General features: G+C 58.4%; 8 protein-coding genes across 8 annotated transcripts; 4 read left to right on the top strand and 4 right to left on the bottom strand.

The window, feature by feature from the left end:
- Positions 1 to 1749: 1749 nt before the first annotated feature.
- Positions 1750 to 3920, top strand: GMORB2_5358 (mitochondrial GTPase 1; the record flags this gene model as incomplete). The annotated part of the gene is made up of 2 exons (XM_035467332.1): positions 1750 to 2645; positions 3476 to 3920. 2 exons carry the CDS (start codon positions 1750 to 1752, stop codon positions 3918 to 3920), a joined length of 1341 nt encoding a protein of 446 aa, XP_035323344.1.
- GMORB2_5357 (PHD-finger) lies at positions 3407 to 5753 on the bottom strand (the record flags this gene model as incomplete). The annotated part of the gene is made up of 3 exons (XM_035467331.1): positions 3407 to 4354; positions 4423 to 5044; positions 5128 to 5753. Coding segments are annotated over 3 exons (2196 nt in total), but the record flags the coding sequence as incomplete, so codon positions are not given.
- A 1-nt stretch (position 5754) lies between these two features.
- Positions 5755 to 6579, bottom strand: GMORB2_5356 (uncharacterized protein; the record flags this gene model as incomplete). The annotated part of the gene is made up of 2 exons (XM_035467330.1): positions 5755 to 5808; positions 6478 to 6579. 2 exons carry the CDS (start codon positions 6577 to 6579, stop codon positions 5755 to 5757), a joined length of 156 nt encoding a protein of 51 aa, XP_035323342.1.
- A 1137-nt stretch (positions 6580 to 7716) lies between these two features.
- GMORB2_5355 (NhaP-type Na+/H+ or K+/H+ antiporter) lies at positions 7717 to 9550 on the top strand (the record flags this gene model as incomplete). The annotated part of the gene is made up of 2 exons (XM_035467329.1): positions 7717 to 7855; positions 7971 to 9550. Coding segments are annotated over 2 exons (1719 nt in total), but the record flags the coding sequence as incomplete, so codon positions are not given.
- A 1870-nt stretch (positions 9551 to 11420) lies between these two features.
- On the top strand, positions 11421 to 13622 carry GMORB2_5354 (uncharacterized protein; the record flags this gene model as incomplete). Its single annotated transcript, XM_035467328.1, has 3 exons — positions 11421 to 12279; positions 12675 to 12863; positions 12991 to 13622. 3 exons carry the CDS (start codon positions 11421 to 11423, stop codon positions 13620 to 13622), a joined length of 1680 nt encoding a protein of 559 aa, XP_035323340.1.
- Positions 13623 to 16067: 2445 nt separating this feature from the next.
- GMORB2_5353 (Conserved hypothetical, protein) lies at positions 16068 to 21130 on the top strand (the record flags this gene model as incomplete). The annotated part of the gene is made up of 5 exons (XM_035467327.1): positions 16068 to 16106; positions 16583 to 17806; positions 17876 to 19065; positions 19210 to 20245; positions 20333 to 21130. 5 exons carry the CDS (start codon positions 16068 to 16070, stop codon positions 21128 to 21130), a joined length of 4287 nt encoding a protein of 1428 aa, XP_035323339.1.
- A 1110-nt stretch (positions 21131 to 22240) lies between these two features.
- On the bottom strand, positions 22241 to 24184 carry GMORB2_5352 (uncharacterized protein; the record flags this gene model as incomplete). Its single annotated transcript, XM_035467326.1, has 3 exons — positions 22241 to 23659; positions 23776 to 23966; positions 24064 to 24184. The coding sequence occupies 3 exons, from the start codon at positions 24182 to 24184 to the stop codon at positions 22241 to 22243; spliced, it is 1731 nt and encodes a 576-aa protein (XP_035323338.1).
- A 154-nt stretch (positions 24185 to 24338) lies between these two features.
- GMORB2_5351 (uncharacterized protein) lies at positions 24339 to 25941 on the bottom strand (the record flags this gene model as incomplete). The annotated part of the gene is made up of 2 exons (XM_035467325.1): positions 24339 to 24383; positions 25873 to 25941. The coding sequence occupies 2 exons, from the start codon at positions 25939 to 25941 to the stop codon at positions 24339 to 24341; spliced, it is 114 nt and encodes a 37-aa protein (XP_035323337.1).
- Positions 25942 to 26695: the final 754 nt, after the last annotated feature.

The raw sequence follows: 26695 nt of genomic DNA, 5'->3' as shown, positions 1-26695 counted from the left end.
CCCCCCCCCCCTCTGGACTGGAGACGATTCATGACGGTCAGACGCACAGGGATACGACGAAGATGAGGGGTGGGGAAAGGGGGAGACACGGGGATGAGCATCAGGTATGACTTGACTAGATTACGAGGGAGGGATTGGTGCCGCTCATACGTCCTAGACAGGTTGGTCCGCATACATATAGGAAGATGTCCCCACGTCCTCACGTCCTCTAGGTGGAAACTCCCTCACCTTCCCTCTTCGGTCTGCGGGACGTCGTAGCGGTGAAACGGTGCATCCGAAGCTGAAGCTCCCCATCTCCTCGGTTTCAGAAGAGGGGAAGGAGCGGGACGGTGAACGACGGCGCCCCGGCAGGACGGACAAGGAAAGATCGACCGTACAGGGACCAGGAGGCCGGAACCGAACACGGGAGGAAAGATGGAGCGAGTCTCGCTTTCGCGGGGGAGGGGGGGGGACGACTCGGCGTTCGGGACGGTGACCTACACGACGATGATCATATCACGGCGTCGGCGCAGCAAGGAGCGTTCCCACCCCGCGTCGTCGTGGAGAGCAGTATGGTCAAGCGAGCAAGAGCCCGGGACGTCCGATGGCGGCGTACAGGACAGGTCGGGATCCCACCCCCCCCCCCCCCGGTGACCTTGCGCACGTGAGCCTCGAGCCCCTCGGGCCCCGGCCTTGCGCGTTGCCGAAGTAGGCGATGCTGTTGAGAAGCGAGAAGACGTCGGCCGTGGAGCTCGGAGGGCGTGACGCGTACCGGAGCGTCCGATCGGTGTGCGTCCAGCGCCGTGAGCGGACCCGTGCATCCACCCCGGCGTGGATGAACGTTCAGGGCATGAGACGGAGGTGGGAAACCGGATGGTCGGCTCGTCCCTCCCCACTCTCGCCGGGAAAAGGGGGGATCCGATAGCTTGTCAGCAGTGTTTCGTGGTATGTGGTTCTCACAAATGCTTCTTGTTATCCGACTCTATCCGGATAGTTGTCCATCGCTTACACGCGTTCCCCTAAACGCCTCGATTCGATTCCTCGCACTGGGCCTTGACCTTTGACACTTTTTTTTTCTCTTTTTCCTTTTCTCTTCTTCTTTTTTTGTTGTTGCAATCTGTACAGTCAAACTCGACTCAGTCCTTGTCGGAACACAACAGACAAGGACAGCTCACAGAGAGGCAGAAAAAGTATGACACTAAAAGCGTAGAGGTAGCTCTATGAAAGGCATCTCACGATAAGTGGGCATTGCCACTGCTACTCATGTGGCGCTTTATCAATTAAAAAAAAGAAAAAGAAAAAAAGAAAAGAGCACTCAACGCAGTAGTAGCCGTAGTCCCACCACAGCAGTCAAATATAGGGATATAGGGTCAGTTAATGATAGGGTGGGGGTTGGGGTTGGGGGTTAGGGTCAGTTTATATGTATACACCTTCCCCGGCTCCCCTGTCCCAGCTACATACGAGATACATGTAATCTGTACAGATTATATTATCTTGTATTATCTTATCGACACGTTGCGGGTCCCTTTTTCTTTCTTCTTTCTTGGTGCTTCACCCGAGCTTCATCCGAGCTCACCCCCCCCCCCCCCCCCCCCCCCCCCCCCCTCCTCCCTCCCCTTGTCTAACACGCATGCATGCTTATCCGTCACGCACCTAAACACACACATACACACACATACACGCACGAGGGAGGAGCAACGTTCTACGACCAGACAAGAGGTAGACGAGAGGAATGGAAACCAATCCGAGCAGACAGATCGATCCGTGACAATGACGGCGGCCGCAGCCTTCATCCCGCGCACCTCATTCGGGATCCCGAACTCGATACCGAAGACGTACTTTCTCGGCCACCACCAGGCGGGCGCGCAGAAGATCAAGACGGTGCTGCCCACCATCTCGCTGGTGCTGGAGTGCCGCGACTTCCGGCTGCCGCTGTCGACGCACAACCCCCACCTGGAGCGCAGCCTGGCCGGGCGCGACAGGCTGGTGGTGTACACCAAGACGGAGCTGGGTCGGGACACCGGCCGGGCGCGGGCGGTGCTGCGCGGCGTGTACGGCGACCGGGCCGTCTTCTGGGACAAGGACCGGCCCTCGACGACGGAGGCGCTCCTGGCGCGGCTCCGCTCGGCCGCCGAGGCGAGCGGGTCCATCACCGGCCTGCGCGCCTTGGTGGTGGGCATGCCCAACGTGGGCAAGAGCACGCTCCTCAACGCGCTCCGCAGCGCCGGAAGGCCGGGCAGGCGCCAGGCCAAGGCGGCCAGGACCGGCGACCAGGCCGGGGTGACGAGGCGGGTCGGCACCGCCGTCCGGGTCGTCGACTCGGACGACCTGCCCGGCGGGGCCGGCTCGGGCGTCTACGTCGTCGACACCCCCGGCATCTTCCAGCCCTACGTCGACGACGGCGAGACCATGATCAAGGTCGCCCTCGCCCACGGCATAAAGAAGGGCCTTGTCGACGACGAGATCCTGGCCGACTACCTGCTCTACCGCCTCAACCTGTGGGACCCCACGCTCTACGCCCGCTACTGCCCGCCCACCAACGACGTCGACGAGCTCCTCGCCGCCGTCGCCAGGCGCGAGGGCCGCCTGCGACAGGGCGGCCTGCCAAACGTCCCCGAGGCCGCCGCCAGGCTCCTCTCCCTCTGGAGGGCCGGCAACCTCGGCAGGTTCGTCCTCGACGATCTGGGCGCCCAGTCCGTCAGGGAACATCAGCTCATGCTCGATGAGCCGAGGTTGAGTCAGAATCAGGCAAAGAAGTTACAGAGGGAGGAGAGGAGGAGGAAGGGCGAGGGTCTCTGACCGTCCGTACCTTTTCTTCTCTCTCTCTCACCTTTCTTTTCCTCCCCCCCCCTCACAAACTGTCTTCTTCCCTCTGGTATGGTTTAGTACTACTACTGGTATCGGTGCATTCCTTGCTACCTTGTGTAACCAACTGTATGTAAAAAAAAAAGTGTACAGAATAGAAATGTATAGTATATAGTGTATTTTGTAATATGGAACGGACCGGTAATTGAAATTTCTTTCTTTTGAATTGTTATCGAAGAAGAACAAAAAAAAGGGTATATGAACAATGAAAGAAGAGGAAGAAAATATCCGTCTGTACCCTACTAAACACACACACTCTCCCTCCAAGAAAAAAGAGAGACAGACATTCAGGGATGAAAAAGAAAGAGAGAGAGAAAAAAAACGCCTCGAGAATCCATAACCACGCCTCAGTTTTGTTTGTTTTCAAACTGCTGTCCAAAATAATAGCAATACTCCATCGTTCAAGGGGGGAAAGGAAAACAACAGATAACCAGATAAGAAAAAGTGGTGAAGAAAAAAAAAGAACGTCTTTGATGAGTCAGAGCGAACAAAGTAAGCAAGAAGGAAAGGAAGAAAGAGAGAGGAAGGGTGAAGAGGGCAAGGATCGGATAATGTCAGGATGTCAGGTATACTGGTTCTGCCACTTGACCATATCTCGTGTCAAAACGTCCATCATCTCCATACAGTTCAGATCCTTGAAATCCTTCTCACCCGCATTCGCACCCGCATCTGTGCCACCTGCTGCCGCCTCTGCGTCACCCGCTTCGCCGCGTAGCTGTCTCGAGGGGGTGCCGCCCTTCTGCGGTGAAGCCTGTCCGCTGCCCGGGTTGGAGGCGTTGGACGAGCTGGAGGATGAGGTCATGGCTCCCTCGGCGGCGAGGTCGACCTGCGTGCGCGAGATGAAGTCCATGATGGCGCCCACCCGTCTCCTCATGTCCAGCATGCTCATCTTGTGCGCCATAGCTGCTTTGCTCTTTGACTGGTGCTTCGAGAGCTCGTGGTGGCCGTGTGACGTTGTCGATGACTTGGCTGTCGTCGTGGTTGCTGCCGGGCCGTTGCTGCCGCCACTGCCACTGCCGTTGCCGTTGCCGTTGCCGCTAGCGTTTCCGATTCCGATTCCGTCTCCGTTCCCGTGACCGGAATCGTTCTGTGAGATATCGCGAGACATGGACCTCGCGGGGGATCCGGCGCCGTCGACCGGGTGATTTTCCAGGTCACGATCTTTTGTGTATTGGTTTCTGCCCTTTGTTCTCTTGTGATGGCTGCGGGCGGCCGTCTTCTTGTGTGAGTTGGCCATTGTTGGCGTATGCATCGTAGGCGGTGTGCCCGGTGGGGGCGGTTGCTGCTGCTGCTGCTGCTGCTGCTGCTGCTTGGGAGCCGACTGCTGCCCTTGTTGCTGCTGCTGCTGCTGCTGTTCGGGCATTGTTGTGGGGTGTTCCTCCTCACTCTTCTCTGGCGGTGGGTTCTTGGCGGGTTCTGAAAGAGTCTCATCGGACGGATCGGAATCTGTTTTAGATGTTTCTTTGTCAGCTGCCATTCGCAACACGACTCTTCTCACCAGATATCCCCCCTTTTTGGGTACATTCCGCCCCCCCGCCCCCGCCCCCCCCTCCGCTTTCGAGGAAGGATGAAACGTACCTTCGCCACGCCGATGTTCGCTGCGGACTCTGCGCCTATTTGTGGTTTCTTGCCGCTGGATGTCTCTGGTGCTGTCATCGTCCTCCTTTTCCTCCCTCTCTCGCAGTTCCCGAGTGCTTTGTGCCTTCTTGGCTTCGTCGTCGGCGTGTGGTCCTTCGTCTCCCACCTCGTCTCGGCTGGGAGGACGATCGACCTGCTGGGCCGGGGGCGATCGGGATTGAGAGGTAGTACGCTGCCTCTTGATGCTGGGTGCGTTTCTGCTTCGAAGAGAAGATAGGCGTTAGACCATTGCTCAATTGATTGATTGAATCGAAGGGGAGGTTGGTGGAACGGGTCATACTCTTCGCTGTCGCTGCGACCTCGCTTGGTCCGTCGGAGAACGGTACTGCCGTCACCACCCTCTTCCTTGCTTGCCTCGATGGCCCGGCGCAGCTGCTCGTCATCGTAGGCGGCATCGCGGCTGTTCATAGTGGAGCGTCGCTTCGAGGCATACGAGGATGTCGGGCGGGGGTTCTTGGAACCCCCGCTCCTGGGCGACTGGGTCCGTTCTTTTGCCGTCGATGTGGCTCGCGAGGTGGCGCGTGATTGACGATGGAGCGGTACATATTTCGAGTATTTTTGTCTGTGCAGTGGAGTTAGCACTGCCCGCATAGAAGGTCGTCGTAGACAGGGAGATGGGGAGGGAGGAAGGGGAGAGGAACTCACCCATTATTGTCCGTGCTGATCCTGTGCAGGTCCTTGCGACACTGCTCACAGAAGTACTCGTCCGGGGAGCTCTCAGCACTGAAGATGCCGACACAGGCACCGTGCTGCCAGACCTTGCAGACGTCGCACTGGACAAAGAAGCCGGTGACGTCCTCTGTGAGCTCGAGGCCAGCAAAGAACTCGGCATCGGGACCATCGACGGCCGGGCGCCCGGGGTACTCCTCTGATCCGCAGATGCAGCGGACCGCCTCGTCCTCCTCGTCCTGTATATCGTCGCCACTGATGTTGGCCATGTCGAGTACGTCGGGATGTGATGTCTTGTCGTGGTCGTCTTCAGCACCGTCGCCGCCACCGCCGCCGCCGCTGCCGCCGCCGCCGCGTTTGCGTCTGCGACCGAGGAGGGTATCGTCAAGGCCGTCTAGGGGCTCGGATGAGAGGGAAGCGCTGGGCGTCGAGGTGCCCGACGATGTCTTGTTTGATGGTCTCGAGGTGCGCTCGGCGCGACCGGACGTGCCCGACGAGGCGGACGAGTGGTGTGATTGAGGGTTGGTCGTTCTGGCTCTGGATGACCGACGGGGTGATGGAGGCGCCATTGAAGCAAGGCGCCAAAAAACAGGCCGTCCTCCCCTATGAGAGCAGGGCAGTAGCGGTTTCCGTCGAGTGATATACTGGACGAGCTGGCTATTCCGGTCGCGTCAGAGGGAGGGGAAGAAGGGGCGAAGTGCCGCCGTGGAGGCTGACGCGAGGGGCTTGCGGGCGAGAGAGGGTGGTCCAGTAGCAGAGGAAAGGGTAGAGCTCGTGCGAATTGGATTTCCAGAGTCGAGAATTCGAGGCGACGGGAAAGGGTGTGCGCGGCGGGGAGGGGACAGAACCGTCGCGGCGGACGAGGTGGGCAAAGATGGTTGGGGGGGAGGGAAAGATGAGAAGAAGAGGCACAGGCAAGAAGAGGCTTGGGCAAGAATGGGCCCAAGTTAATCTAATCTCGTGCTGGGAGACGAGCTGGTGTACAGGAAAAGACACCCATGACCTAGCGATGGTGTAAAGCTGGGTAGAAAGAAGAAGAAGGAGGAGGAGGAGGAGAAGAAATGTAAAGGATGGATTGGGAAGTGGGAGGAGCGAGAATGAGGAGAAGGAGGAAGAGGGGGAGGAGGAGGAGGAGGAGGTGGAGGAGTAGTAGNAAGGATGGATTGGGAAGTGGGAGGAGCGAGAATGAGGAGAAGGAGGAAGAGGGGGAGGAGGAGGAGGAGGAGGTGGAGGAGGAGGAGGAGGAGCAGGAGGAGGAGTGAAGTTTTAGACTGAAAGCCTAGGTATCGGCTTTCTCTCTTTGCGGGAGAGCGAGAGGCGAGAGACTCGCAGTGACTCGCAGTGTGTCTCTCGCGCGAGTGTCAGTCTGACTGAGGGAGGGGCGGCTAGGGAGGAGGAATCTACCGTCTGATTGGCCACTGGCACCATTTTTTTTCGTGTCGCGCATGTCATGGGCCAAGGCAGCCGCCGCAGACAGTCACAGACAGCCACAGACAGCCACAGACAGCCACGAGAAGCCTCAGCCACAAACAGCCGTCGGCGGGGCAAGGCAAGAGGCTTGGGGGGTTGGTTACTCGTGATTATCATATTACATGTTGAAAGTATAGAATGTATGTAATCTGTGCTCTGTACTCCTCCGTACACGGATTCGTATTTCTCCCTCCAACTTGCTCATCGTGGCGCAATTGTGTACATCATTCTGATCGGGACGCTACCACTGCCCATCTCGGTACTGTGGTACTGTCGCCTGGATATAGTGATATATGCTTTCATCTAGGCCGTCCGATCGTACATCTTGATAGTAGGACCGAGTTTTGCCGAGCACAATGGCCATAGTCGCAACTTCAGCACATGAGAAGCATGTAACCTGTACAGCTGCCCAAGCTCCGGATATGGATGAGATGCAACATCAGACAGCTGCCCTATGCTCGGCACTCGTACGACTATATTCGACATCTTCTGCACGTCGGCACATTGCAAGTGGTGGGTGATATCAAACCACGGAACTCATGGTAGCACATAACGCGACAGCTATCCATGCTGTGCGATGATCACCACTAGCGCTCCCTGCCCAGGGCTCCTCCTCCCTACAGACGAAACTGATAGGCGGAGGGGCATCTCGTCATCAAGCCCCATGGGCCATTGGCCGACGCCGGAAATATTCCCCTCCCCCCACTTCGCTGCTGGTACTTCTCTGAGAGGGAATCCCCCACCGGCAAAGGGTAAACTACCCATCATCACCGCATCACAGTCCATGCTAGGTATTTTCTTTGCCGTCAGAGTCACACCTGCCTGCTTATCTCGTACCTATAGCCTAGGCTCTACAATACAGTCTTCCTCGGCAAAAGACCTGGATACCTGCCTCGTGTTTCTGCCTCTGCCTCTCCCATGAGCCATTCGCCTCGTCGACGAGCCATGATCTTTGCCGTCACCAGCTTCCTCGCGTCGGCGCAATCCACATCATCCCCCTAACACGAGGGCCCCCAGTTGGCTTCCGGATAACCAACGAACCAACGAAAGTACAGACAAGCAGAGAGGAAAAAGTCATTTATACATACATTCATCATGACGCAACCTTCCATCTGGGCTGTTCCGCTTCAGCTATCCAACTTCAACATCGTCGTCGCCCTGCTGGGCGGCTTCATCTCCATCTTCGGCCTCGTATCATACCTCTTGAAGGAGCAGTTCTATCTCTCGGAAGCTCGTGAGTAAGAAAAAGAAAAAAAAAAAGCGTATCGGGGAGGGGGAGGGGTGCTCAATTGCTATGATTCCATGTACTTCCGTGGCCGCTGATGATGTGAAATGTTTTGTCCCGTCAGTCATATCGCTCCTGGTCGGTGTCGCTCTCGGTCCCAACGGCGCCGACTTCATCCGTCCAAGAGAGTATGCGGAGTGCCACCGGAGCGCCGTGACCGAGCGCGATTGCGAGGGCAATCTCAACGCCATGACGCTCAACTTCTCCCGCCTGGTCCTCGGCGTCCAGCTCGTGCTCGCCGGCGTCCAGCTGCCTAGCAAGTATCTGCAGCGCGAGTGGAAGCCCGTCCTTCTGCTGGTCGGCCCCGGCATGGCCGCCATGTGGATGGCCACCAGCCTGCTCGTCTGGGCGCTCGCCCGGCCGCCCAGCTTCCTGCAGGCCCTGGCCGTGGGGGCCTGCGTGACGCCCACCGACCCCGTCCTGTCGGCCGTCATCGTCAAGGGAAAGTTTGCCGACCACAACATCCCCGGGGACCTGCAGGAGCTCATCATCGCCGAGTCCGGCGCGAACGACGGGCTGGGTTACCCCTTCCTGTTCTTCGCCCTGTACCTGATCAAGTACGTGGGCGCGGGAGCCACCCGGGGCGGAGCCGGGGACGCCATCGGTCTGTGGTTCTCGTACACCTGGGCCTACACCATCCTGCTCAGCGTCGTCTACGGCGCCGCCGTCGGCTGGCTGGCAAAGGGCCTGCTGCGCTGGGCCGAGGAGCGCGGCTACGTCGACCGCGAGAGCTTCCTCGTCTTCTCCATCGCCCTCGCCCTCTTCGTCCTGGGCACCTGCGGCCTCATCGGCACCGACGACGTCCTGGCTTGCTTCATCGCCGGCAACACCTTCACCTGGGACGACTGGTTCCGCCTGCGCACAAAGGACGACTCCCTCCAGCCCACCATCGACATGCTGCTCAACGTCTCCATCTTCCTGTGGTACGGCGCCGTCCTGCCCTGGGAGTCGTTCGGCTCCAGCTCGGTCATGCCCACCTGGCGCCTCGCCGTCCTCGGCACCCTCGTCCTCCTCCTCCGCCGCCTGCCCTGGGTCTTTGGCCTGCACAGGATGATACCCCAGATTGAGCATGCCAGACAGGCCGTCTTCGTCGGCTTCTTCGGCCCCATCGGCGTCTCGGCCATCTTCTACCTGTTCATCAGCATCGAGTTCATCGAGAGCCATCTGAGCGACGAGAACAACGTGCCCCGCGACGACGTCGAGGACCTCGCCGAGACCACCCGCGTCGTCGTCTGGTTCCTGGCCGTCTGCAGCATCGTCGTGCACGGCCTGAGCATCCCGCTCGGGAAGCTGGGGTACCTTGCCCCCAAGCATATCGGCAGGGTACTCGGCGAGAGCCTGGGCGAACCTCGAACCGTCGAGGTAGGCCGCAGGTTTCCCCTGCTGGGGAGGCTCATGTCCAGAGACACAGCCGGTGCCGGCGGCGCCGAGCTACACGCCCCCGTCGCGGCGTCTTCCGTCATGTCGAGGCCGTACAATCCTCGCACCCCCCACTCTCTGATCGTCTCGCCGGGTAGCCTGTCGGTCGACGACCCGGAGGCGGAGGCCGGGGCGGTAGCAGCCAATCCTGTGCGTCGTCGGGAGCGGGAAATCCGGTTCGCTGACGACGAAGGCCCCTTCCCGAGAAATACCGCCGTTGAAGATAGGTAAACTGTTGGCTTCCCCGAATATGTGCTGCTGCTACGATCTGTCCCCCACCCTCTGACATGCCAGACGGGATATCGGTCGCATGCAGTGCAGGGAGGGATGGTGGGTGGACTCTCCCCATGCGCTGTGACATGTGGAATCCGGACATGGAATCTCCACATGCTACGTAGCCCAATCCGTGCGAGCCCACCCCTCTTCTCTCGCCTCCACGGCTCCTTAGCTCTCTAATGCCCAGTCTCAGTGTGGCCCTGCCAGGGTCCCCTGTGCCAGAGCCGAGAGGGGCTGCCCACGAGAGGGCAGAGAAGAAATTCGTGGACATTATACCTGGAGGCTATCACTGTATGCCAACCATTGCTGGATTGATTCCGTCGTACTTTTGAGACTCAATCTTGGCGGGGCACCAACGCCGTCACTGCCGTCTACGATGTGTCATCCTGAATAATGATCAAGCTTTCTTTCCCTGCTATGATTGCTATAGACTAAAATCTATCGGTAGATGATGATACTAGTAGTATGTTATCTCAGCATAGAAAGACCAAAAGAGCCACAACATATTATTATTGTTTTACTTAATAAATAGAAACAGAAAGAAGGATTGTCAAGAACCGTTTGGGCCCCTCCCGGTAGGCAACTTGCCTCTCTCCTCCCCCCTCCCCCCTCCCCCCACCTCCNAGGCGCGGGTAGCCTCTGCGACCGCCGGACTGGGATCGTCTACAACGTATAGGCAGATGTCGGTTGACTTGGTTCTTCTGCTTCCCGAAACACCCCCTCCCCCCACCTCCCTCGATGGATGACTAAGAAACCCAAACCCGCCCGGGCCCCTAATGACACACACACACCCACCCTTCGTACCTGTCCCTAACCAATCCACCAGGCATCAAATGTCATTTGCAATCACCACTCAGTATTCCACGGCTCCTTTGCTCTTCTTGACGGTCCCTGAGCTCGCAGGGTCGCTGTCTACCTCTTGCTATTCATCTCTGTCGAGAAAAGGGAACTCCAGAACCGGCTTTCCACCTGTTGGGGGCTTCATCTGCTTTCTACGACGACGGCGCCCAGGGTTTTGATCGAGAGAGAGCCGCCGGTCGCTCTCCCATACTGACCCCAACTTCGGTCCCACGAACGAGACGACGTAGTCGATACAGCATCGCCCGACCTCGACCTGTACTTGGTAAAACCTCCCGATTTGGCAGGCTATCTGGGTTCTCTCTTGCGGGCTGGCCGCGCAGGTCATACACTCTGTATAATACACCACTGAGCTCGGCGAGTCGGCATTGGGAGGGGCGTGCACTTTGCTGACCCATACATGGTAGAGAGATATTCGATACTCCGCCACGACCAGCCGACGACCGTTTCTCTGTTCTGTTCTCCCATCTGGCTCCTCGAACGAAACCCGGAATCTTTTATACATCAACCAGCCTCAAAAGCCACGACGCACAGACACGTACCCGTGTGCTTGGGGCGTCGTGTTTGCCTGTTGGGGGGGCAATCAGCCTCTTGCTTGCTGCTAGCCCCTTGTCCCCTAGGCACTCTTCTTGATCAGGGACTGTCGTTGTAAGATGCTCCGTGGGTATGCCTTCTTCTCCCCATCTCTCCTCTCTTTTATCCGAAGCCGCCTACCCCCTTCCCGTGGATTTGCTCCCCCCTCCCACCCCCACTCTGGAGAGCCGACACCGGGGGCCGACGCCCTGCCGACATGTCGGAGGTTGGTGCAGTGTGGGTGACCGGGACGGCTTCGGCTTCGGCTTCCTCCTCTGACGTTGGACGCGCATGGATGGAAATCATACTCCTGCCCAGTCTGCTGGCTGTCTCTGCAATAGTGTGGCTAACAAGGCGAACTCTTCTCGGTGCAGGTCGCAGCCCGACAATGTCTCCCGATATGGCTTCGTCCCTGTTCCCCGACCGGCCGATCAGGCCGTTACCGAAACGACGTCTCCGTGAGAGGCTGACGCCCGAGGCGGCCGAGTCCATACGATACCCTCCCTCCACCTTCAGCTCGGTGCCCCTCTTCCAGTACCCTCCATACTCGGCCAGGGACGAGGCAGCAACGCCGAGGGCGGCAGGTCCTGCTAGCAACAGCACTGTGCCTGACCAGGGCCGCCAGTCTACTCGGAATTACACAATCAACGCCGCTACCGGCACCGCCGCGTCTGGCCCCCGCACCGCTCTCGTGAGGAGGGAACACCCCGAGATCCTCAACACATCCGCCGCCGCCGCCGCCGCCGGCCGTCCGGCAGCAGCAGCAAGACCGGACCAGCGTCAACAGTCGTTGAGACTGTCGGACCCGCCGCCGCCGCCATCGGCTGCCTCGTCAGTCGATGGCTACGACTCGTTTGAGAACACCAATAATAAGAAGAAGCGTAAGATTCCGTCAGCCGGGGACTCAACGTTGAATGGCACGCACGGCAGCAGCCTGGGCAGCGACGTGAGCTCGCCGCAAGGAGGCGGTGGGGTGGCGACGACGACGGCAGCAGCAGCAGCAGCAGCAGCAGCGACGGCAGCGGCCGCGGCCGAGGTCAACGGCGACAGGGCCGGTGGTGTGGGATATGCTGGGTCGGGGTCCTTTGGTGCTAACAACAGCAGTCCCGGGATGTCTGGCTCCGGGCGAGGTCGTCTTGTGGGACGGTCTAGGAACGGGAGGAGTCCGCTACGTGCGCTGTCGGACGGCAACAACACGTGGGCCGGGAGGCCACCGAAAGGCCCGGCGCCGCACTGGGCCTCCTCGGGTATGTTTGCTGTCCCACCTCAGCTGCTCATCACCCTGATTTCACAACCCCTTCATGACACAGACCCTGCATTATCTCCTCCCCCTTCTCCCCAAATCCCGCACTCTAGAGTCCTACCTCCTCTCGTCTGCAGAAGAAGGCCCTGCATTCTCGCAGCTCCTTCCCTGTCATGGTCGTGGCTGCCGCCAAGTGGCTTGGCCATTGGAGGTTTATCACCCCTCTCGACAACCAGTCCAAGTCGAAGCCTACCCCGGATCCTACCCCATCCCCTCTCGCTCCCCGTCTCTTATCCCTACACACCTGCGCTCCATGTCTGCCTGCTGCATCTATCATTCCTACCTGAAATGACATCCGAGAGAAGTGGTCAATATATAACTCGGCTGATGTTCTTCTAGCAGACTACGAAGGGGGTAGTGGCATCATCTCAACCGCCATCGCCAAGGCGGAAAGACTGGCTCCCCGGCAGGGCCAGGAGAATGTCAGCCTGCTCGAGCAGCACAGCGCCGTTGCGAAAACGGCACCGGCGTCGACGCAGTTTACGTTTACCTGCGAATCGCAGGTTCCCGGATCTCTTCAGTGGCCTGGTGAGTCTTCCGTTCAGCCGGCAGGCCGGATGAGACAGGAAGAGCTGAGTGGGGAAAAAAATGGAGAGAAACAGGAGAGGAGAGGAGACGGAGAGGAGAGGAAAGAACAACAACAGCTGACAAGCAGCATCAGGTAAAACGGCGAGAGCTGGCATGGCTTCGGAGAAATCGGCGGCAGGGGTGTCCGGATCGTCGGGCAGCGGCGGACCCCCAGATGATCCGTCCAAAGGATCTGGCGGACGAGGGGGCGGATCGTCGAGGCGGAAGAAGGGCCGGGCGCTATCCAAGGAGCTCAAGGCAGCTGCGGAACAGCGTGAACAGGCAACGCGGGAGCAAAACGCGCACAACCCGCCCAAGGAGTCGGAGCGGTGGATGTGCGAGTTCTGCGAGTACAAGGCCATCTTTGGCAAAGAACCGGAAGCACTGATCCGTAAGTACGAGAAGAAGGACCTCCGAGCTCGACAGGAGGAGGCGGACCGGAAGCGTCTCCTGGAGAAGGCCAAGGCCAAGGGCCGCAAGGCCAAGAGGAGCGGCAGCGCGGCGACCAAGGGCGGCAGCGCGGGCAACCAAGCGGGCGGGACCCAGACGGCGGGGACCGAGGCGGAGCAGTGGAACGACGGAGGACTGTTCCACGAAACGGCCGAGGCTGTATACGTGCAGGAAGAGCCCGGGGCGGCATCTGACGGCGGCGGGGCGTCTCGGAGAGGCAAGCTGAAGGACCAGCTGTCGCACGACAGCGGAACGATACCGCCAGGCTAGGGAGTCCAGGAGGCCGTGGATGCGCTCGAGGCTCTTCACGGCCATACGGTCCTGGTCACGGTCCAGCTCAGCGGGCTGGTCAGGCACGGCCAAGCGGCAGATACGGCATCTGGTGGCCCGGAGCGCGGAGAGTCTCCTGCCGGGGTGCTGGGGGGGATGAAGGTTCAGCGTGTCACGTACAGCGTCTTCTACCCGAGCTGGCGCGACGGCAGAAGTGGAAAGGGGAAAGGAAAGGAGGAGGAGGAGGAGGAGGAGGAGGAGGAGGAGGAAGAGGGTGACGAGAAGGGCAAGAAGTCTCGGTGAGGAGGTTTCCTGTCTGCTAGTCACTGGGAGGAATCGGTAGGTAATGGTATGCTGTCAATGGGGGGGCGGTTGAGTGTTGAGGGAGTGTTGAGAATGTGAGCGAGTAAAGAGAAAGGTACGATGCATGTACTCGAAGCCGTCCTGTTATCGGCAACCACTACTGCTCTAGATGTATCAGTCACTAGATGAAGAGGATGGCAGCGTCTGTTCCATCGTTGGGGGGATCTGCATAGTTCCAGCGATCGTGTGGGGGAGCTCATCCTGGGCCAGCCGGGAATAGCGATGATGTTTCTGTCAATGGCGATGCTGTTTTGCCGTCGCTGTATGATTTGTCTTGTACATGATGTGTTTTGATGGAGGAGGCTGATCGATGCCTACTGACAAGACGTACCTGTACTAAGCCTAGCAGCAGTAAAATACGTGTAAAAAAAATAAAAAATCATCGTACGTATAAGCTGAGACCCGAGACTAAGTCGTACTGGTATCGATACTGCAACCCACCACTGCTGCGCGACCGCTGCTAGTCCGGCATTCGAGACGTGTTATGATGTGCTTTTGGTATGGTGTACATCTCTATCCGGACTCGCCTGTATCATGGGCGTATCATGACTTGTAATCATGGCGGAGAGACCGGAGTCGAGGAGGATGGTGCGTCATCGCCCCCCCCCCCCCCCCCCCCCCCCCCCCCCCCCCCCCAACCGCCCAGCAAAGGTGGTAGTGACGCTGAAGTACTGCACACAGCCAGACACACGCAGAACAGGACCCCCCCCCCAGGCACAGAACAGGGCCCCCCAGACACGACAGGCCCTAGGTGGTGGTGGTGAATGTATACGAGTGATGGAGATATCACCTTGTAATCTGCATCCTGCACCCCTGTATCGTATACTCTGTAATAATGATGTGTTGAGAGGATGAGAGGATGGAGTCATACGACTAGGAATAGAGAAGTACGGGCGGTGCTGCTGACCGGTCCCATCCAACAATCTGAACCGGGAGAGCAGCCCCCTAACAAAATTCAAAAATTCAAATAATAATAATAATAAAATAGTAAAAAAAATAGTAAAAAAAAAGAAGAAGGAGAAGGAATGATCCCCCCAAGCTAACCGCCCTCTAGGAGTCTTCTAGGTAGGGGGGCCGGGCGCGTCATCGGCCGGGCGCCTAGGCAAAGTGGCCAGGTACTGATGGGTGCTGCTAGGTAGTGTGCTACTAGGTAGGTGTGTGCTACTGGGTAGCAGCTACTAGGCATTGCTCTAGGTGCTGCTAGGTGCTGCTAGGTGCTGGTAGATAGTGATGACACGCTGCAATGATGATGGTACCCGTAGCTCTGAGTGGCATCGGTGTCCACTGGTCCCGCTGAGCTGGGCCCTGGCTCCTCCGGGTCTGCACTCCCCCCCCCCCCTTTCCCCGTGATATCATATCATGTAGGCGTAATACTCCGTACAGGTACGAGGTGCTTGTACTTTTTTTTTTTTTCTTTTTCTTGGAAGAATAAAATTAAAAATAAACGTGGGACCGATCTGGACTGGACACGCACAACGGCGGCACTGCAGGTCTGTAGCATGATATTATTCATGTGATGGGGGGTGTTGATATTATATCAAATACCTCGTACTATGTAACCCATCTAGCTGTACTCTGTACATGTGCTCGTACAGGGTGATGATAGTCATGATAACACCATGACCTACCGAGTAATCTGTACCTGTTATATTGATATTACGTGTATATGTACGGGTAGGTAACTTTTTTTTTTTTTTTTTTTTTTGCTGTGCTGCTTCTTTCTCTCATATCCCATCCGCTCCTCCACAAACGACCGCGCCGACCTTCTCTCATCATCATCATCTACTACTACTACTACTACTACTACTACTGCTGCTGCTGCTGCTGCTACGGAGCCCTTCTTCATATTTTCCCCCCTCTCCTTTCGATCCGAATCTTTCAGCCTAATCATCCCTCTCCTCCGCCATCGCGTGCGGCGCGCAGAACAGAGACGAGTCGCGAGGCGGATCGCAATACTCTACTTTCCCCCCGCGCAAGGGAAATGCTGTGACGTACGTGCTCGTACGAGGGAGTTAGGATAGATCAATCCACCGACGACTCTCGAGACGGAGAAGAGACGACGACGACACAGTCTCAGGCAATATGTTTGGAAGGTCGCGAAGGAATAGGCCTACACCAATTGTATGTATTCGCTCTCTTCATCATCCTCTCTCTCTCCCTCTCTCTTCTTCTTCTTCTTCTTCTTCATCTTCCTCTCTCTCTCTTTTTTTTTGGTTTGTTTTTGCAAGCGGTTACATACGTCTGAGCCGGATGGTCGGAGATTTCACGTGCCGTTTCTTTTCTTTTCTTTCTTCCTCTTTTTTTTTTTTTTTTTTTTAATATTTGATTTTCTTTTTTTGAGTTTGCGCCAGGCAAATTGCTGGAATTCTCGAGGAAATCAGTCTCTCACCCCTCTTTTTGAAATCTCGGGTGGATGGGATATTCCACGGACATCTGATCATGACATTTACCCTCCCCCCCAGCCTTGATCAGGAGAGATAACACATCATTCTCTGGACTGTCGTCCATTGTCTGTTACACACACACACACATATATATACGTATATACGTACATGTCGATAGCGGGACGCTCCCCCCCATTTGCTGACATGATGCAGCCCTTGACGAGGGAAACGGCAGATCCAAACGCCGCCACGGCCGCAGCCTCGGCCTTTATGCGTCGCGACCCATCGGTATCGCAGCAGCTCTCGTCCGCCGCCGCCGCCGCCGCCCTGAGGGCGAGACCTACGATCCCTACAAACGTCGCCGAAGTCCAGACGAAGCGTACCGCCTCCCACAATGGCGGCAGCCGCAGGCCGTCTCCTTCCCTGCGCGGCAGGAGCCGTGAGAGAGGACGGGGACACGCCGGTGAAGCTCAGTCCGTGGACGCGTCGCCGCGGAGATCGCCCAGCGCTGGCTCCATGAGCGAGAGGACCTTTCGGAGGTCGCCGTCACCTGGCCGTCCCGTGCCGCCGTCGAGGGATCAGAACGTCCCGCCCGTGCCGACGCTCTCGGACGATGCTGGGAGGTACGACGACGACGACGACAACAACAACAACCATAGCCGTCAGGCGCAGGCTCGGACGCAGCCCGTCACGAGCAATAACCGCGCCCCGGGCCACCAGAGGAACAAGACGGAACCGATACACCTCCAGACGCAAAACTTCCGCACGGCAAGCCAGAAACTCAGAGATGGCTCGCAAGCCTCCTGGTTCGGCGCAGCCTCTACGAGAGCATCAGCGCCAGCACCAGCGCCAGCGCCAGCATCAGCGCGAGCAGCACCGGATGCCGCCGTCACCCCCCGCACCCGGGTCTCGGCCTCGGCCGACGACGCCGCCCGCCCGGTCAGCCCCTCGGCATCCATCAACTTCTCTCTGCCGAGGGCCAGGATGTCCTCCCCCGCGCCGTCCTCCGCCTCGGCAGACCAGGCATTGGTCTACGACGCGAATTCGAGACGCATGATCCCCCGAGCCGAAGCCCTCTTCCGATCGCAGAGCGTGCGCGACGCCGCCGAGAGGCCCGTCAGGAGGAGTGGGAGGGGCGATGCCGTCTCGCAGAGTGGCTCGCACCTTACCAGGGGGACTATGAGCAGGACTCAGGTCAGCCCTGCTACCGCCGCTACCGCCGCTACCGCCGCCGCCGCCGCCGCCGCCACCGCCGTCCCCGCAGTCGTTGATGGGGATGCCGTGACCGGGAACACGTACCCTGCGCCGCCAGCCCCGGCACCTGAACCCGAAGCCGAAGCCGAAGCCGAAGCCGAAGCTGAGCAGCAGCCGCAGCAGCCGCAGCACACGATGCAGGAGGAGGGGCAGCAGGCACCGACGGGGCGGGATATCACCACAGTGCGCGAGACGGAGGGACGGCCAGGAGAAGAGGTGGAAGACGTTGCCGAGACTCATCCTGTTCCGCAGCCGGTGGATGAGCTAGATGAGAGCAGGCAGCGTCAGCGGCATCGGGCGGAAGAGCCAGCCGTCCCGTCGGAACAGAAGCAGGAGCAACCGCCGCCGCCGCCGCCGCCGCCCAGGGAACCGACCCAGCAGCTCAACGTCATCGAGGAACCCGGACGGCCCACGGCCCGCAGCCACCGAGTCTCCTCCGTCAGCCCCGTCCGATCGGCCCATTTCGCCCCGTCAGCGGATCAGCTGCTCGTCAGGCATGAGCCGCCCTCGCGCTCGCTGTCCCCGCGCAAGTCCGCGCTCAAGAACTCGGGCGGCGCAAGGGGCGCGTCACCCTCGGACGACAGCTCCGACGCATCGAGCTACCGTCCCAGCCCCAATCCGACCAGGGATGACAAGGCCAGGAAGAAGAGCGCTCGCGTGAGCTTCAATGACGAGGGCACCGCCGTCCCGGGCGAGCCCGTCGAATCCACTGCCGAGAGAGCCGCTGCCGCCGTCGAACCCAAGGCTGCATCGCAACGCAGGTCGTGGTACGGACTTCTCGGCCGGCGCAACAACGCTCCCTCCCCCACAAGCAGCACTACCAACGACGACGGCACCGGTGAGGCCATCGGCATGACGCCCAGGCCGGCCCTGCCCCTCTTCGGAAGCGTGCGCGACAAGAAGCCCAGGGAGCAACCCGACAGCGAACGACCGCTTGTGCGACCGTCTGGACGGTTGTGGTCCGCCTCTTCCCAGTCTCCCCCCTCACCCCCCCCTCTGCCCGCCCCTCTACCGCAGACGCAGACGCAGATACCCACGCCGCCACCCGAAGCCGCCACCGACTCGGCGATTGGCGGAGTCATCGCGGCGGCGGCGGCGGCGGCGACGGCGCAGGATTCGTCCAAGAACGAGGCCAACATCTCGAGGACTCGCGAACCTCTCCCGCCCGTGGTAACGTCGATTGAAGGGACAGGATACGATAGCAGTAGCGTTGAAGGGTCCGACCTCGAAGAAGAAGACGCTGATCTGCCCGATGTGCCCGGAAAGCTGGAGGGCGATGGCGCCAATGTTGCTACCGCTGCTACCACTACTGCTGACGCTCCAGACCTACCGGGGCAGCAGATTGTGGAGCAGCACGCGAAGAGGGGTATACCTTCCATCTCCATCGTCGAGCCGACCCCACCGGCGAGGGATGAGGAGATGGAGGACTCGCCTGAGAACGAGTACTTTGTCGTTCCGGGTGAGTTTCCCGATGAGCAGCAGCAGGCTGCCCCTGCTGCGGATGCGCCTATCACGCATCATCATCATCATCAGCAGCAGCAGCAGCAGGAGCAGCAGCAGCAACACACCGCTTCTGCACCGTCTAGTGAGACTACCACTCCACCGAGAGATGGAACGCTCATGTCCGATATCCAAGAGGAGGAGGACGAGAGCTCGGATGACTCGGCCATGTACAGCGACGCGTACGAGGACATGTCCGAGGCCGACGAGGGTGGATTCTTGTCGCTCGATGCTGTCCTCACTGCACCGGTAGCGAGCGAGACCAAAACTACAGCAAATGCACAGGTGAGGGTGCAGGATGGTACGGCAGCACCCGTCGCCCCGAGCAGCGGAGCCGACGACGGCAACGATGCCAACAAGCGAGAACAAGCACAAGCACAAGCACAAGCACAGGCATCGCCAGACGACTGGGACCACGCCAAGGCCTATTGGAGAAGCCTCACGGTGGAGAAACGCCGTCAGCTCGAGAGGGAAGCACTGGAGGACGCAGGCGAGGATGGCGACCAGGAGGATTTCGCCTCATCGCAGCAATCGCGCAAGACGAAGAAGAAGACGACGACGACGACGAATCATCACCACCCGGCATTACCGGCAGCTCCCGTCGACTACCGCTCCGACTCGAGCATAGATACGGCGCCCAAGCTTCGCAAGACCCTGCGAGGCTCCCAGCCGGACAGCGGGGCGGCCCAGAAGCAGCAGCCAGCCGTCAACATGAGGAGAACTCTGCGGTCCCCTCCTCCCAACACCCAGGGAGCCCCACCACCGAGGCAACAGGCCCCGTCCAACAACGACGGACACAGGAGGATCCACTCCAGCGACGGCTCGTCGGCAGCCGCCTCCGCGGCGGTGGAAGTCGACCCACCCCTCCAGAGACGAGGATCCGACTCGAGCGAGAGCAGTTTCCGACGGGCCCGGCCCGTAAGCCACGGCGGCTCCGGGTTGCGCAGCACGATGAGGAGCGGGGCGTCACCGTCTCAGCGGGACCCGGAACCCTCCACCGCCAGCAGGTCTGCGCCCGCTCCCGTCCCGCCCCCCAAGAGTAGTGGTCGGTTCAGCCTGCGCTCCCTGTCCCCCGCCGGTCGACGATCGAGCTTCACGCCGTCGCCTGCACCGACAGACGGCGTACGCATGCGCCAATCGCTACGTGGCCAGCAGCAGCAGCAGCAGGCGGGCAAGAAGAGGATGGCTGGTCTCCGTCGACCGCCCAAGGAGGAGATTGGCAGCGGTGCAAGCCGATTCGCCGACTCGAGCGACGAAGAAGATGGCAGTGGTGGACTCCATCGCAGCCGGTTCATCGACTCCAGCGACGAAGAGGACGGGACGAGGACGGTGTCTGCACGCCCAGGCACATCGAGCAGGGGCGCCAGCTACGCCGCCGCAGCAGCGCTAGGCGTGCAGCCCCCACGGCAAGGGTCTACCCCACACACAATACCCAAGCAGAAGCAGAAGCAGCAGCACGGCATGCAGATCCAGCGCGGCCGATCGGGCAGAGGTCTCATCGGCACGACGACCCAGGCTTTCGAAGAAGGGTACGGCAAGACCGACGTCGACGGCGATGCCAAAACTACCGATACCGGCGTCGTGGCGAAGAGCCACCGCCGCAGAGGGAGTTTCATGTCGGGCATCCTCGGCCGAAGGAGGGACGACAAGTCGGGCAAGATATCCCGTGGCGCGGCGGGTGAGAGTGCGGCCCGTCGCGACACCAGACTCGAACGGAGTCCGGAGCATCTCAACGTCCTGAGGAGCAATAGCGGACGGTTGCAGAAGAGGGACAGTCATTCTGCTCCCGCTCCCGCTCCCGCTCCCGCTCCTGCTTTTGCTTCTGCCGTCGCTGCACCCGGTACTAGCTGGCCACTGCCTGCCGGAGCCGAGGAAGACGATACGGATCGACCTGGCACGGCAGTGTCATCTCAGGTTGTGGGTGGGAGCGGATCTGAGGTGTCGAAACCGCCTGGTCAGAAGAAGAAGTTTGGTGCTCTGAGGAAGATGTTTCGTCTTGATGAATGATTTCTCATCTCACGTACAGGTTGTCTCTTCACCTTTGCAACTCTTTTTCTTCTTTTTCTTTTCCTTCTTTCTTTCCTCCTCCCCCCCCCCCCCCAATCATCTGGTCTGGTCTTGACAAACCCCAGCTCATTCATTCACTTTGCATGGTTTTTTTTCCCCATCTCAAGAGTGTACATCTTCACGTCTTTTTTTTTCTTCAAATTTTGTTTGTTTATATATATTAAACATGTATAACCAACTACATTCTTTATACCCTCACCCCCCCCAAATATACGATATTGTACCTTTTTTTCTTCATCTATCCCTCTATATATATCATATCTCATTTCTTTGTCTTTGTTTTCTCTCTGTTTCCTTTCTTTGTCCAAAAAAAATTCTTCTTCATTTTGTTTTGTTTTTCGTTGTTGTGCTTTTGTATATCTAGTCTTACACATGAACGAACTGTACGGCTACTACTCTTCATCGGCAAGGAAGAAAAAGAAATAGAAAGACGAACTCATGACGATCAAGTTTATAGCATATCAACATGGACAAAGAGTTACATTATCATGAGGAACGAATAGCTTTCCAGTAAAATATAGTGTGAACAGAACAGGTGATTGATACGTCCTTGTTTTCCTCAACGGTGCTTCCAACAAAGCCTTGTCAACTGTCAACTTTCAAGCGCAAGTACAGTTGCAGGTACAAGTGTAGAGTGCCCGAGAACAGTCCCAGTATTACAGCAAAATATAATCAACGCGCGCTAATGCACAACATCATCGTTTCTACTTACAGTCCGACCGCATGCATCTCATCCTCCTCGCTCAATCTCAAGCAAAATCCTCTCGTGATGGAAAAAAAAAAAAAGACCTCATGAAAGAGCTGATGAGAGATCTGACCAGACCATAAGAGACCTGTCCATTATGTTCCTGAAGCAAAACAGCGTCAAGATGTAAAAAGAAGGGGAAAAAACCATCGTTTAGCAAATCATGAAAAATTAAAAAAAAGTTAAAAAAAAAAAAAAGTTAAGACATGATTGAAGACAGATCCTGCTAATATAAAACTCCGACTAATGACGACAAGGGAAACAAGATCAGGTATAGTACATTTACGTCACCGGAAAAAGCACAGCTAATGCTTTGAAAATGACCTCCCGGACCGAGCGTCATTCTCCCTCTCGAGCAGCAGCGTCAGCTGACTCTTGGTCCTGCCGAGCGGGACGCTGGCCGACGAGCTGGGCAGGGTGGGAGTGAATCCCGGTCCGCGGTTGGCGGCCGACAACCTCTTCGAGTCCGGGTAGTCGTCTTCGCCGGGGCCGTATTGCTGATCAGGGTAGTCGCCAGCGCTGGGGTGGAAGCCCGCGGCTGGGTAGCTACCCGACTCGTCCAGGATCATGCCCTGAGCCTGTACGTTGGTCGTCGAGGCGGCGGCTCCCGCGGCAAGACCGTTGGCGGTGCCTAGTATAGCGCTGCTTCCGCGTCGGTGTATGAAGCCGCTGTGCGAACGTGAGTGTGTCATCGGCGTAGATCTGGCACTTGGGGGTGCGGCCGTGGCAGCACTGGTGGTCGTCGTAGCAGCGCTAGTGGTCGCCGTCGAGATGGAGGCAGGGTTGGAGGAGGGAGGCTCGGCAGAGCCAGACGCGGAGCCGATGGCGTTGGCCGGGGCAGAGCCGGATCCGCCAGCAGCCTTGCTCTTGGTCGGCTCCGGAGCTCCGGCGCCGCTCTTGGCTACTGCTGTTGACAAGTCCACGCTTGACTGCGCCCTTCGCTTGGGCCTCTCGCCCTTTCCAGCCGCGTCCGACAGGCGGATCAGGGATGCGGAGGATTGCTTGATCCCTCCGTTTCGACACGCCCTGGTGGCACCTTCGCTTCTGCTGTCGTGCGTGCTCCTTCGTGACGGAGCGGGGCGCTTCCCTGCTGCCTTATCGCTCAGCTTGGGCGACGAGCTGCCAACCGCACTCCCAGAAGCAGAGCCTTCTCCGAGGGGCGAGGTGGAGCGCAGGGGGGTCGACGGGCTCCGGTGGCTCGATGGCTCGGAGCCGCCGTCCCTGGAGGGGTGGTCCGACAGCGCCTGGACGGATGGATGCGAGCTCGTGCGCCTCGCTATGGCGGGTCTCCTCTTGGCAGAGGCCGTCGAGGCGACAAATTTTTTGGATGTGGAGCCCTTCTTCTTGAGCGGCGACATGACGGGAGTTCGACTTTCGAGCGAGGGTGTGACGGTACTCCCAGACGAGACGTTGGCCTCGTCCTCGTCGGCTTCGGATATCGGAGGGGAGACAAAGCGGGCCGTGGGGCGGGATCCAGATGTCGACGGCCCTCTAGGCTTCTTCAGGATGGGGTGAGGGGGCGGCGGTTTCGTGGCGCTCGAGGATGAGCCCTTGGATGAGCTGTCGGTGTCGGCGGTGGCACCGGTATGCCCATCCTTCTGAGGCGGCGTCTGCCGAGCTTGCTGGGCCTGGGTCTGCTGGGTCTGAGTCGGCACAGTCTGCTGGGCCCGCTCCGGCTTCTCGGGGTTGATGATGGAGAGGGCCTGGCGCAGCAGAGGCGGGACCTGGGACTGTTTAGAAAGGGAGGGCAGGACAAGGGCAGAACGGTGCGCGCGCGAGGCAGAGGGGGGCTCGAGGCAAGAGGGGGCATGCACAGTATGCCGTGAAGGAATCGACATACATTATCCCCTTCCCATCTGTTGGGCGGGCCCTTCAGAGAGACAAAGGTCGGACCGAGCGAGATGTCCTCGTACAAGGTGGCGAGGACTTCGCCGTTGAGATAGCGGCGATCGCTACCTAGGACGTGCCACCAGAAGTTTTCCAACCTCCGAGCGGTGGGATCCTGGAGCTTCTTGTTTGTGGTTGTGTAGACTGAATTGTACGACGTGTCAGAGATGATGTGCAGAGTCAGAGTCGGGGGGGGGGGGGGGGGGGAGAGAGAAAGCTCTCCCTCTATCTCTCGACTAACCACGCCATATTTGCCAGACCCGGTCCATGGGCACCGTGGGATGCTTGGCGACCTCGTTATAGATTTCCTTTGTGTTGACGACGATGCCCTTGGGCAACGTCATGGCTGTTTCGGATTCCATTGTAGTAGTGTATGGGTGCGGATCGAGAGCTCAGTCGGGCTCCGCGGAGGAAGAGAGAGAGAGAGAGAGAGGCTTGGCCGTGAGCGCGAGACGCGGTGAAGCCACTACCCTGGTGTGGGGAGAGAGAGAAGACGGGGGGTCCTCTGCGTGTCGATCAGGGTCGCCAGGGCACTCGGGTAGTTGTGCGTGCGTTATCTATCTAGGGCCGGAAAAGCAGGGCATGGTTGTTGACATGTATTTCACGACGGCAGCAAGGCAGCCCCGCCGTTTGAATTTGAAGGATTCAGAAAATAGCAGAGTGCGGGCGGGTGGTCCGGGACGTGGTCGAGGCCGAACGAGGGCGGCGGATAAGACGGGGGTTGGCAAGACACGCAACAAGGAGCAGGAAAAAAAGAAAGGAAAGGAAAGGGAAGGGAAAAAAAAAAAAAGAGGTCACAAGATGGACAGCCTCGCCTATTCAAGAACAAGGTGAGAAGGGAGAGGAGGGGAAGGACTGCTGGCGCGGCGCGACACGGTGAGATGGGCCTTGGCCGGAAGTGGGGGAAGAGGGTCCGTGTGCAACGGGGTTTTGGAGTAGCTTCTGCTGCTGGCTGGCTGGCTCCAAGTCGCGGTGAAGGGGTCCTACAAAGACTCCAAGGACGATGGGAGACTGGATTCTGTGCAGGCCGCAAGCAGAGTGGCGATGAGCAGTGAGTGAAAATGTTTGACGAGATTTGTTGAGAGCGCTCGTGACCCGTCCGAGTGATTTGTGGTCGGATGAGGGGGGGGGGGGTTCGATTTTACCGTGTGCCGCTGTCCTGTACAAAAGGGAGAAGAAGACGGAGAAACGAAGGGGTCTCGAACAGAGGAGGCCGAGGCTGTCGAATCCCTTCAGAATTGGCAGCAGTAAGCGGTGGTGGTGACCGGACGGGGATGGCCGGTCCCTCTCGGTATGCCCGTTATTGCCAAGCGGACAGGGCGATGGCGCGAAAACGAGAGAAGGGATGATACCGTTGTACTGTGTATTATCGATACAAGGTGGAGCAAACCACCGAGGAAGAAGAGAAATAAGGAAAGAAAGAAGACAGAGACACGATTGTCGGCAGACGCGGACAGGTAGAGAGAGTGTGGGTGTGCGCGTGTGGAGTGGGAGAGAGACGCTGGGACGGGAAGATGAAGTGGGGGGTGCAAGAGAGTTTGGAGGCTGAATGGTGATGAGAATAAACTCCGATACCCGGAAGTTGTCGTAGGGCCAAGCACACTCACTCACTACCCGAGAGGGAAGAGGCCCGAGGAGGTGGTGGTTGTTCTCGAAGAGTCGAATACGATCGGCGTGGCTCTGGCTGTCGGATGGACAGGGGTCAAGGGCAGGGAGGGCGCAGCAAGTCAATGCCAGTTATCTTGGTACGTGGGGGAATGTACTGGCTTCTGTTTCTCGTTCCTTGTTTCTCGCTTTTTCTGGGCCGTTGATTGTCGTCATAAGTCGTACTATGTAGCCGGTTGGCCACGTTGTATTACCACGGTCGATGACCCTCGAGCCCATACAGCCGAAACAGAGAAGAGGGGAAAGAAGGAGAGGGGGGAAGAGAATGAGATATGAGAGAGAAGGGAGGAGGAGGAGAAGAAGGAGAGGATGGACGGAAGAGAAAACCACAGTCTCTCAATTGAAAGGGAAGGCACGATGGCGGGACCTGGAGAACGGAAGGTACGTAGGCACCAACCAGCCTCAATTGCTTCATCCCAGCAGCACTAGCAGTCGTAGTGTCATGATCGGACATTGCACCTTCATGACTCGACCTCGGACTTGGGTCTTTGGGTCTCGTGTGATGATACAGCTGGTATGTGATGTTGGCAGTATCGGTATCGGTAGTCATACGTAATATAGAGTAGTGATAACGTTGTACCATCGATCCCATATCACATCTACTCTGTAATGCTTCCTTCCCTTATCCATCCATGCTCTCAACTTACCTATCCCTCGGCTTACTACTCTTAGACGGCATGTATATAAGATGATATGTGGCCAAGACCTTCCAGTTACCCAAACGAGCAGCCTCATCTTAAACCGTTGCCGCGCATATAATATCGGTTGAGAGGAGGGGCACAAGCTATCGGTATCGGTATTACTCTATATTCTATCACGTTCAAGGATAGACAGAAACAATCCATCAATGGCGGTCAGCAGCTATCCCCCCCCCCCCCCCCCCCCCCCCCCCCCCCTCCCGCCCCCAGTGGACCGCTTTCTAGATACATGATACATGAATCCGAGAGGTACATGACCCTGAGTACAAGGTAGCAGAGGCACTCGAAGGGCTTGTAGCCAGCAGCTGTCGGGACGTGGGTAGCGTGACCCAAAATGGGAATACGAGTCGTAACCTCTCGGTGTACTTGCTTGTCTGGCAATTCGCTACATCCAACCATCAGACGACTCGTCGTCAACAAACACCATCACGAGATCAATGCAGAGAGGTTGGGATATGGGACATGCACACTTAGACACACACACACACACACACACAGAGAGAGAGAGAG

The sequence above is a fragment of the Geosmithia morbida genome, assembly GCF_012550715.1.
Source record: "Geosmithia morbida isolate 1262 chromosome Unknown scaffold_3, whole genome shotgun sequence".
Classification (NCBI taxonomy): domain Eukaryota; kingdom Fungi; phylum Ascomycota; class Sordariomycetes; order Hypocreales; family Bionectriaceae; genus Geosmithia; species Geosmithia morbida.
Note: the sequence above shows the minus strand (reverse complement) of the source record. Positions and strands in the feature narration are given on the sequence as shown.